Genomic DNA, 10518 nt, shown 5'->3' with positions numbered 1-10518 from the left:
GATGCTATTGAGTAATAGTAGGCACAATGCCTTTACACAACAAAAGAACTCATTGATAAAGGAGATTTTCATTAATAAAAATACATTTTCAGGTTGTTTACATTTCAATGGCGTAGTATTACATGCTCATCTAAGTCTTCTAGGAAATATGCCCCTATACCAGTTACAGAGGTGATGCGATATGGTCCTTCCCAATTGGGTCCTAACTTTCCCCATACTGGGTTTTTTGTAGTGCCCAGAGCTTTCCTCAATACCAAGTCACCAGGCACTAGTGGTCTTAACTTTACCTTAGCACCATAACCTTACTTGAGTTTGTGTTGGTAGTATGCCAATTGAACCATTGCACTTTCTCTTCTTTCTTCGATAAGATTCAAGCTCCTTTCTAGCAACTCATTGTTATTGCTCGGACTGAATGAGCTAGTCTTTAGTATTGGAAAACTTGTTTCTAAGGGAATAACAATCTCAGCTCCATAAGTCATTGAAAAGGGGGTCTCCCCTGTTGATCTGCGAGGCGTGGTTTGATATGTCCATAGGACATGTGGCAGTTTTTCCACCCATTTTCCCTTCGCATCATCCAACCTTTTCTTGAGTCCATTCACTATGACCTTATTAACAGCCTCGGCTTGTCCATTTCCCTGGGGATAAACTGGGGTAGAATATCTATTCGTAATTCCCAATTCACTGCAGTATCTCCTGAAGGACTTACTATCAAACTGAAGACCATTGTCCGAGATGAGGGAATGAGGTACCCCGAACCGGGTAACAATGTTTTTCCAAATAAACTTCTTAGCATCCACGTCTCTGATATTTACTAAAGGTTCAACTTCAACCCATTTAGTGCCGACCAGCAAATACCTCTTGTTCCTTGCTGCATTGGGGAAAGGACCAACTATATATCTAAGCCCCATTGAGCAAAAGGCCAGGGGCTAGACAGGGGGTTAAGAACTCCTTCCGACCGGTGTATGTTTTGTGCAAATCTCTGATATTGATCACACTTCTTCACATACTCTTGTGCTTCTTTTTGCATATTTGGCCACTAGTAGCCCAGAGTGATGGCTCTGTGAGACAAAAACCTGCCTCCTGTGTGGCTTCCACAAATCCCTTCATGTAGCTCCTCAAGGAGTAGCTCTGTTGCTTCAGGATGAGCACAGATTAGATATGACCCATAAAAAAAAGCGCTTGTACAATTTTTGGTCCTTGGACAGCCAGAAACGAGGAACTTTTCTCCTTATCCTATCAGCTTCTAATTTGTCTTCTGGCAAGACGTCCACTCTCAGATATAGTACTATAGAATCCATCCAGCTAGGCCTTACTCTGACTTGGTGAACTTGAACCGCTTGTCCCTTTATCTCCATGGATTTGCACAAGTCTTCTATAAGGATAACCCGAGGTAAGCTCTGTGCAAAGAAGGTCGCCAGCATGGCTAGTGAATCGACGTGTGTGTTTCCACTCTTGGGGACATACAGTAGGGTGAAGGATTCAAATCCTGATTGCAAATGTCTAACCTGAATTAAATATCCTTGCATCCTCTCATCTCTTACTTCTAGTTCGCCCTTCACCTGGCCGACGACCAGCCTCGAGTCCGAGAACATTGTTACTGCCTTTCCTCTCATTCTTTGAACCATAGACATTCCCCTCCAGCAAGGCTTCGTACTCAGCTTCATTATTCGTGGCCGAGAATCCCAATCTTAATGACTTCTTAATGGTGAGCTTCTTAGATGAGATTAGAACTAGCCCCACTCCAGAGCCCCTCTGATTTGCTGCATCGTTGACGTATACCTTCCAGAATACAGGTTCTTGCAGAGAGATTGTGCCAACCGATTTTCCATCCATGTTTAATGTCGTTGATGTTTCTTCTAATGGGGTTCAGTGAACTCAATCACGAGGTCTACCAGTACCTGACCCTTGATAGAGGTACGAGGCAAGTATTTGATGTCAAAAGCCCCTAGTACTGTGCCCCACTTTGCAATCCTCCTCGTGTAATCAGCACTTCGAAGTATAGCCCTAAGTGGAAGTTGAGTTAAAACAACGACTGTATGTGCTTGGAAGTAATGGGGAAGCTTTCGTGTACTATGCACCACTGCCAGGATGGCCTTCTCCAGTGGTAGATAGCGAATTTCGGCCTCATGTAGTGATTTGCTCACTTAATAGACTGGTCGTTGTACTCCATTGTCAACTTGTATCAATACCAGGACTGGACATGACCTCATCCATCCTAGGACTGGACATGATAGGTGGCCGAGATAGGTACTCTTTAAGTTGCTAAAATGCCAAAGCACACTCCTCAGTCCACTCAAATCCCTTCCATTTATTCATCAATAGGAAGAAAGGTCTGCATCTATCTGCGGACCGAGAAATAAACCGATTTAGAGCAGCAGTCATTCCGGTTAGCTTCTGAACTTCTTTAGGATTTCGAGGTGGTTGCAAATTGTTTATCGCATTAACCTGGTTGAGATTAACTTCAATTCCCCGATAGGTCACCATATAGCCTAGGAATTTTCCTGATCCCACACCAAAAGAACATTTGGAAGCGTTAAGGTGCAGCTTGTGTTTTCTCAGTATTTCAAAAATATTTCCGAGATCTCCCACATGCTCGGACACCACCTTACTCTTTACCACCATGTCATCTATATAAACTTCAATATTCTTGCCCAATTGAGGTTCAAACATCTTAGTCATCATCCTTTGATAGGTGGATCCCGCATTTTTCAAGCCGAAGGGCATTGCCTTGTAATGGTAGTTTCTAGTAGGAGTAACAAAAGCTGTCTTCTCCTGGTCATTTAAAGCTAGCGGTATTTGATGGTATCCTTGAAAGACATCTAAAAAGCTCATCTGAGGATGGCCTACGGTAGCATCTACTAGCTATTCTATCCGAGGCATAGGAAAGGGATCTTTTGAGCAAACCCTATTTAAACCCATGAAATCCACACACACTCGCCATTTTCCATTCTTTTTCATTACTACCACAGTATTAGCTAGTCATTCAGGATAGAAAACTTCTTTGATAGCCCCTGCCTACTTAAGCTTCGTCACCTCATCTTTGACAGCATTAGAATGATCTCTAGATGAGCACTGAGGAGGTTGTTTTTTGGAGGAAACAGATGGATTGACATTCAAATTGTGACAAATGAAATTTGGATCCACCCCCAGGGCTTCATAAGCATTCCACGCGAATACATCCACGTTTTTTCTCAGGAATTCAATTAGCTTTTCTCTCTCTTAGGGAGGCAACTGGAAGCCAACTTGAAAGAACTTCTTCGGATCATCGCCAACAGCAACCTTTTCTAGATCCTCGCACTTTGCTTCCTCGGTTGATCCATTATCAGGCAATACCGAAGTTCTTGATTGCTATAAGTTCCTTTCAGCAGAGGCCGAGGACTCCGCATTAGGCCTATGTAAGATAGCAGCCACCATGCACTGCCTAGCCATGGACTAATTCTCTACAATCTCTTTAACCTTGCCGTTGGACGGATACTTCACCTTTTGGTGCAGGGTAGAAGAAACGGCTTCTTAGGCATGAAGCCAAGGTTTAGCCACAATAACCGTATAAGGTGAATAAGCATCCATCACAATGAAGTCCACTTCCACCACATTCGAACCGGTCTGTATGGGCAATCTAATTTGACCTCTTGAAGTAACTGTTTTCCCCTCGAAACTTACTAGTGGGGAATTGTACGCTGTTAGGTCCTCGAGTTTTAAATTCAGCCCCTTGTACAGGTCGGGGTACATTATCTCGACAACACTTCCTTGATCTACCAATACTCTTTTCACATCATACCCCTTATCCTCAGTGTGACCACTAAAGCATCGTCATGGGGTTAGATAGTTCTGATCTTATCGTCGGCCAAGAAGCCCAGGACCAGTAGTGCCTTTATTCTGGCTCTGAATTGTTGTCTTCAGTTGACAGCCGAGCCATAGACTTCACTCTAGAGGGACAGGAATCGGTCCTACCGGGGGCAGCGAAGATGACATTCATCGTTCCTAAAGGAGTCCTTGAAGAAGCATCTCTCCAAGGATCCGAATCTATCTGCCCCGCTTGGCTGCTAGAATGGTGCAGCAGCTGTTTCAACTTCCCCTTTCGGACCAACTGGTCCAAATGGTCTCACAAATTTCTGCAGTCTTCTGTAGTGTGCCCCTGGTCCTAATGATAGTGGCAATAGAGGCTCTGGTTGCGTCTCATGGGGTTTCCAGCCATCTTGTTTGGCTATTTAAAGAATGGCTCATTCTTAATCTTCTCTAGAACCTGATGCACCGGCTCTCGAAATACTACATTAACAACCTGGGTGTTGGTAGACCCTGATTGTCCAGCAAAATCTCTCCGAGGTCGGTTGTTATTGAATCGGTCCGACCTGAAATCCCTCATCTCCTGAGGGATAACCTTAACCTTTCCTTTACCCAGTTATTGGTCTTCCTCAACCCTTTTATACTTGTCAATCCGGTCCATAAGCTGGCGTAGGCTGGTGACTAGTTTTCTTCGTTAGGGACTTCCTTAAACCATGCTCGGTTGGGAGGCCATTCTTGAAGGTACTGATGGCGATGTCCTCAAAGTTACCATCTATCTCATTGTACATCTCCTAATACCTGTCCGAGCATGTTTTCAGGGTCTCCCCTTCTCACATGGACAAAGACAATAGGGAGTCTAAGGGCCGAGGGACCTTGGTACATGTGATAAAACGGGAGTCAAATGCCCGAGTAAGCTCCTTGAAGGAATTTATAGAATCGGTTCTCAGGCCGTCGAACCATCGCCACGGGTCCCAAACTGGATGGGAACACTTTGCACATCAAGGTTTCATCCTTAGAATAGACAGTCATCCTCTGATTGAAATGGCTTACATGCTCCACCGGGTCCATTCGCCCATTGTAGATGGTGAATGTTAGCTGATGGAAACGCCAAGGAAGAGCTGCCCTTTCAATCCTATTCGTGAAGGGCGACTTGGAAATCTGATTCAAGGCTTTGCTCATCGCATCATTTCTCAATCCTCTATGAGTTGGGCTCTTGCATTTGTGTTCACTATGGTGCTCCTCTTCATATGAGAAGGATTTGCTAGGAGTAGTCCTTGATCTACGTTGATAACCATTATCCTTCTCATCGTCAGAAGAGGAATCAGATGGAGTGGGAGTTCGCTTTCGTTGTGCATGGCGTAACTTCTTCTTAAGCTGGTCGATTTCCCTTTGCATGGCTTTATTGTGTTATTCTTGAGAGACGTGACTCTCAACTCGAGAGTGGCTTTTGCTCATATGCGTAACGTGCACGCTACCCTTTTGATCTCTCCTACACTCAAGGTTGACAAAAGGATTTTCACGTTGAGATGCTATGGATTCTGCCTGATATGGGCCTGAATCTACCATATTTGACCGTTTTTTTCATTATCACACAAGTTCTTCCCATAGACGGCGCCCATTGTAGGGTCTCGATTTACAATCCAAGCCCAAAATGAATGGGATGTTGGCCTAATGAGCCCAGTACAATAAATTTATAAAGAGTGAGTTGAAAAACTAAGCCCTAATGAATTGAACAACGGATAGATTTAATTTGAATGATTGTCAAACACAAATAAGAGATTTGGTTTTCATATATTTTCAGTCCAAGGAAGTCCCCTTTGTATAATTTAATCACAAATGAATGTAAAGATAGTTTAGATTGCTATCGTTTTTCTTCTCTCTCTTTCTCCCCTTCTTACATGAAAAGCCTTTCACATTATATATCCTCCTTCAGACCATCTTCATCCTACACTTGTTGATTATCCGAGCCCTTATTTGAGTACTTGTCCTATCAGACACCCCCTCTGGTTCTCTGTGAATTGTGGTAGCTAAGGTAACACTGTTTAAAGGTCTTCTCCACATAAATGCGGCTAGAAAAGTAGTCGCAATGCATTTAATGCGGTGGTGGCAGCTTTCCCTTAGATATTTTTAGGTTTCCTTCTTTTTCGTATGTTCAGGAGGCATGTCTCTGTCATTAGAGCTTCTTGGAGGATCACTCTAATAACTGGAGTACATACTTTGAACTATATTCATCATATCCGAGGAGGAGTTCCTCCTCGGACCACTTTTCATTCGTTCCCTACTTATGAGACTTTAACGAGGAACATGTAACAACTATTTGCTCCTCCTCGGAGCTATCAATGTATTTGAACAAAGGCCAAGGCCCAACATATGGTTTTGGGCCCTTTATCCCTACAAAACTAATGAAGTATTTAAAGATATGAAAGATCCAAGACTTTAACAGGCACAAAAACACATTTTACAATAAAAAGTAAATGTGAGAAAAAAAAAAATATATATATATATATATATATATTCTCTATAACTACTAGATCAATTGGAAAACTTTTTTAGGAACATCATTGGACTAGTTCAAATATTTGGGGGGCCAAGTCCCATTTTTGTAGGCTAATAATTAAAATGTTAAATATTTATATATAGTATTAAAGTATTTTTAAAATTTGGGGACAAGTAGCTCCACCCCTGATTGTTCATACATATCACCTATTTCATGTGAACATCACGCATGAATTTATAATCATTGTGTGTACTTAATCACATTAATAAGTGTGAGAGAACAATAATCCATGAGGAAAAACTACCACACATGTTTAACTATGATGTTGCAACCCGGCCAAACCCACCTAGGCCATTCCATTATAAGTTACTACAGTTTTCCCAGGCAACAATTGAACCCTTTTTTTCTTATGATTAGATTGTTATAATGGGAAAGAAGAAATCGGAACCCTGGAATTGTCTATTAAAAATCTAAGAGGTGATAATTTAACTGGCACAACAAAACCATTCGTACAATAGGTTTTAACCACTGAAACCAACCTCTTCTCATTTTTCTCTGATATCATTATTATTCTTCAACAATAGAGAGAAGATACGTAAGAGAAAATAGAGCTCAAGAAATATGAAAGACATTCAGTTACAAGTATATATTGTAAAGAGAAAATGCATCACTCAAAATAGATTATGGTTCTTCACGTTTTTTTTTTTTTTGAGTCTAGTTCAACACGATATGGTTACAGAGAACAGGATACGTAAGTACATACACTCTTTGCTTGAAGTCACCCACAACAACAATAATTTTTTATCTTAATAATAACAATAGCTGGGGCTTAATTTCTCAAACAAATTGGTCCAGGTATTCTTCCACAGAGGTGTATTTGACATCTGGATACAGCTGGGAAGCCTCCACACCAAATGATGGCTCAATTTCAAAGTTAGTGTGATCACCCTTCACAAACACTGAGTGATTGATTGACAATATCACATTAATTGGAATTGGGGCCTCTGCAAATGTACCAAGATCAAAAACATATTTAATTAAACAATGTTTGCTCCTCGCCAATGTTAGAAATACTAATGTTAAAGAACATGACAGAACATAAATTAAGCATAGCATCCTTGGAATTTTGGACAGGTTTTCTCACTGACCTTGGATGTCCTTCAAAAGCTTTTCCTCTGGAACATAGATTTTCTCAATGGTTTTGCCAATCTTCTTCTCCCAAAGGGCAACAAGCTCATTGAAGGAGTAAATGTTTCCTGGAGGCCTGATGTAGAGTACCTTGTTCAATGCTCTTGGGTCATCCACAGATTTAATGGTATAGGTTCCAATGTCATCTTCCTTATTAAAAATTGCTGCAAGGAGAGTTCAAAGCAACACATGGTCAAATAGTTGTATACATATCATAGCTATACAATTAAGTTCATTCAGTTTCAGTTGACACTCTTCTCCATTTGCTTCAAAATTAAGATAGTCCATTTTATACATGTTGTCACATCATTTAAAATTTAATTCCACCAAATAAAGGAATGACAAATGATTTAGAATGATGTGACATTCTATTCACCAAAAAGACATACTCGTAATGAAAAGGCTTAAATGTCGTGTTTGGCAAGCATGGATAATGCAAACTGTTGATCAAGAGCTTAAAGAAATTGTTAATTACCCTTGGGATTTCCATCTCCGGGGATAACGACTTTGTCTCTAGGAGGAGCAGTGACTCCTGGCTGCGCCAAGGTAGGAAGAAAATAGCCAGCAAAGTAGTTGGATGACACATAAGTGAAGGGAATGCCTTCGGCCTCAACAGCACGTCGGATTTGGGCCTTGGAAGCAAATGCAGTCTTCGCTGGATCCACAGCATGGACGCGGTCCACATCGTTTCCGAATTCAGATGGGTAGAATCTCTGAAAAACAACTCAACCAATAAAATCTCTAAATAATTGTAGACTTTTTCATTGAAATTTGTTCACTAATTTCCAAACAATTATTATACAATCAGAAATTTTCTGATATCATAACCTTTTTTATTTATATTAATATATGATAAAAATTCTATTTTAAGCTAATCTAAGTGTATATGTGAAACTCTCTTATAGAGATTTAAACCCTGACCTTCACCCCTACACTCCACAACTCTTTATACTTATCACGCGATGGGTGCACAGTAGTAATACCATTACCTTTTTCTACTACAGCTCAAACTGACATGATAATAAATCCGATTTGTGTTACTTTAGTTATATTTTATATAAATACAAACAAGCTTATCATTTATGCCACCGGAAAATAGGTTTATTATAGGTTTTTTTTTTGGGTAAGATTCAGAGTCCCAGAAATCTAATAGGAAAAGGCCCATTAAATAATAATAATAATAATAAAGGCCCAATTTGGCGTGTTCTGATTAAGTTATTATTTTAGTCATTACAGAGCTTCCACCAAATTGGTGCGGTTGTTGTGAGTTATGACATGCGACGTGGGCCCATGTAAATTAGACGGATTGTTCACGCCAAACCGAATTTTCTCTATTTTTAAAGTCATGATAGAGGGGTCCCCTACGTGGACATTTTTCTTCCTATTGGTCAATATACTCATTTTATATTTCTGTTCATAAATAGCAGGAAGATTAATTTATTATTTAACACATTCCAAATCCATAATATACAGTTATACACTGATTTTTTTTTTTTTTTTTTTTTTGAACCTACAACAATTACACTAGATTCACTTATTACACTACCTTCATAAGAGGACAAACAAAAAGATACATTTTTATCTTATATTTGTTTTCATTAAACATTACCTTTTCATAAGAGAACAAACAAGAAAAAGACATTTTTATCTCATACATGTTTTCATTAACTTTTTTTTTCTTGAGATAGGTTTATCTTATACGTTCGTACCGGATAATTACTTTTTAATTAGCGGATCAAGATATTAATTAATTTTTTATTTGTTTATTAATTAATTAATTATTATAGCAACTTTTATTATACATCAACTCATCAAGCAGAATCAATAGATCACATTCAACAATTTTAAAATAAAAATATTAAAACTCTTATTAATTGGTCGGTAGCATCATCAGAATTCACAAAAGGGTTTTCTTTATCTTGATCCTAAGAACAAGTTTACTAGCCTTTGGAATCTATTTTTAAGCCAAGTTGCTGACCCAATTAAAAATTAAACTTTACAAATTATTTAGGGAAAAAAAATTGAAGGAATGAAATTATAGATAAAAGGGTTTCAAACTAATAAAGTTTTGAGTAAAATTTAGAAACACGAACCTTAACGTTACCAGCTTCTTTAATGGCAGCAATGATCTTGACCTGATCTACAATTTGCAAGTGACCCACAGTTGATATCACCACATCCACTTGCTTAATTGCTTTCACCAAACTCCCATGGTCGTAAAGATCTCCCTGCATTTCCATTTTTTTTAACACCATCATCAAACTTTTTCCCACAAACAAAACCAAACACATCTAGCAAAAAAAACTCACAAATACACATACAAACAGAGAGAGATTAATATACGTACGTGGACCAAAGTGACACCCAAGTTCTTGAAATTCTCAACGAGTTTTCCCTTAACGGGATCAGAGACTGTGCTCTCTCTGACCAGAGCAAAAGTGGGATGACCAGCCTTTGCACTTGCTTCCACGATGAATTTTCCGATGTAGCCTGTGCCTCCGATTATCAAAACCTTGCTTTTGTGAGCCATTTCAGTGTTTCTTTTTGTGCTAAAAAGAGAGAGGGATATAGAAGAACAGGTAGTAGCAGAGGGAGAGCAGAGAAGGAGGTGGAGCGGATGAGAATTGTTGTAAAATATCAAAGCTATTTATGGATGAGTCTGAGTTTAGCGTTGCTACCTTCTTTCGTCCAAAAAAAAAAAAAAGCTAAGCGGTGCTAAGTTACAAAAATGGGCCTGTGGTTGGTACACATTTGCTTGCCAAAAACTGACACTCTCTCTGGGGTTCAGAAAGTTGGTAACTTTTTATATATTACTAGAATTTAGAAAGTTAGTTATTTTTAAGAAGGTTAAAAAAATTAATTATTATTTTTTTAGTTTTAAAAATATTCTTAATTTAATAAATAAGAAATAAGGTTAAAATCATAAATAGATAAAAATTAAAAGAAAAAAAAATCCTACTAGTTATTAACTTCTGACTTTTCTTCTAAAAAAAATAAATAAAATTCTCACTATCCACGTTTGAAAGAAAATAATTACCCTTCCCATAAAA

The 10518-nt window shown here is 39.1% G+C and overlaps 1 protein-coding gene across 1 annotated transcript; it reads right to left on the bottom strand.

Annotated features, from left to right (window-relative positions):
• Positions 1 to 6900: 6900 nt before the first annotated feature.
• On the bottom strand, positions 6901 to 10114 carry LOC126712267 (phenylcoumaran benzylic ether reductase Betv6). The gene is made up of 5 exons (XM_050411533.1): positions 9816 to 10114; positions 9562 to 9696; positions 7944 to 8181; positions 7429 to 7632; positions 6901 to 7284 (listed from the first exon to the last, which is right to left on the bottom strand). The coding sequence occupies exons 1-5, from the start codon at positions 9996 to 9998 to the stop codon at positions 7118 to 7120; spliced, it is 927 nt and encodes a 308-aa protein (XP_050267490.1). The 5' UTR covers positions 9999 to 10114; the 3' UTR covers positions 6901 to 7117.
• Positions 10115 to 10518: the final 404 nt, after the last annotated feature.

Source organism: Quercus robur, chromosome 2 (genome assembly GCF_932294415.1).
Source record: "Quercus robur chromosome 2, dhQueRobu3.1, whole genome shotgun sequence".
In the NCBI taxonomy this organism is placed as follows: Eukaryota; Viridiplantae; Streptophyta; class Magnoliopsida; order Fagales; family Fagaceae; genus Quercus; species Quercus robur.
This window is presented reverse-complemented; position numbering and strand designations above follow the sequence as displayed.

What these genes read in the sequence shown, in the direction of transcription:
- LOC126712267 (XM_050411533.1), bottom strand. Translation starts at nt 9,998, where the DNA reads ATGGCTCACAAAAGCAAGGTTTTGATAATCGGAGGCACAGGCTACATC. An exon ending in TGGGTGTCACTTTGGTCCAC is followed by an intron (nt 9,697 to 9,815) that starts GTACGTATATTA and finishes ATGGAAATGCAG; the next exon opens with GGAGATCTTTACGACCATGG. An exon ending in GCTTTTGAAGGACATCCAAG is followed by an intron (nt 7,285 to 7,428) that starts GTCAGTGAGAAA and finishes GTACATTTGCAG; the next exon opens with AGGCCCCAATTCCAATTAAT.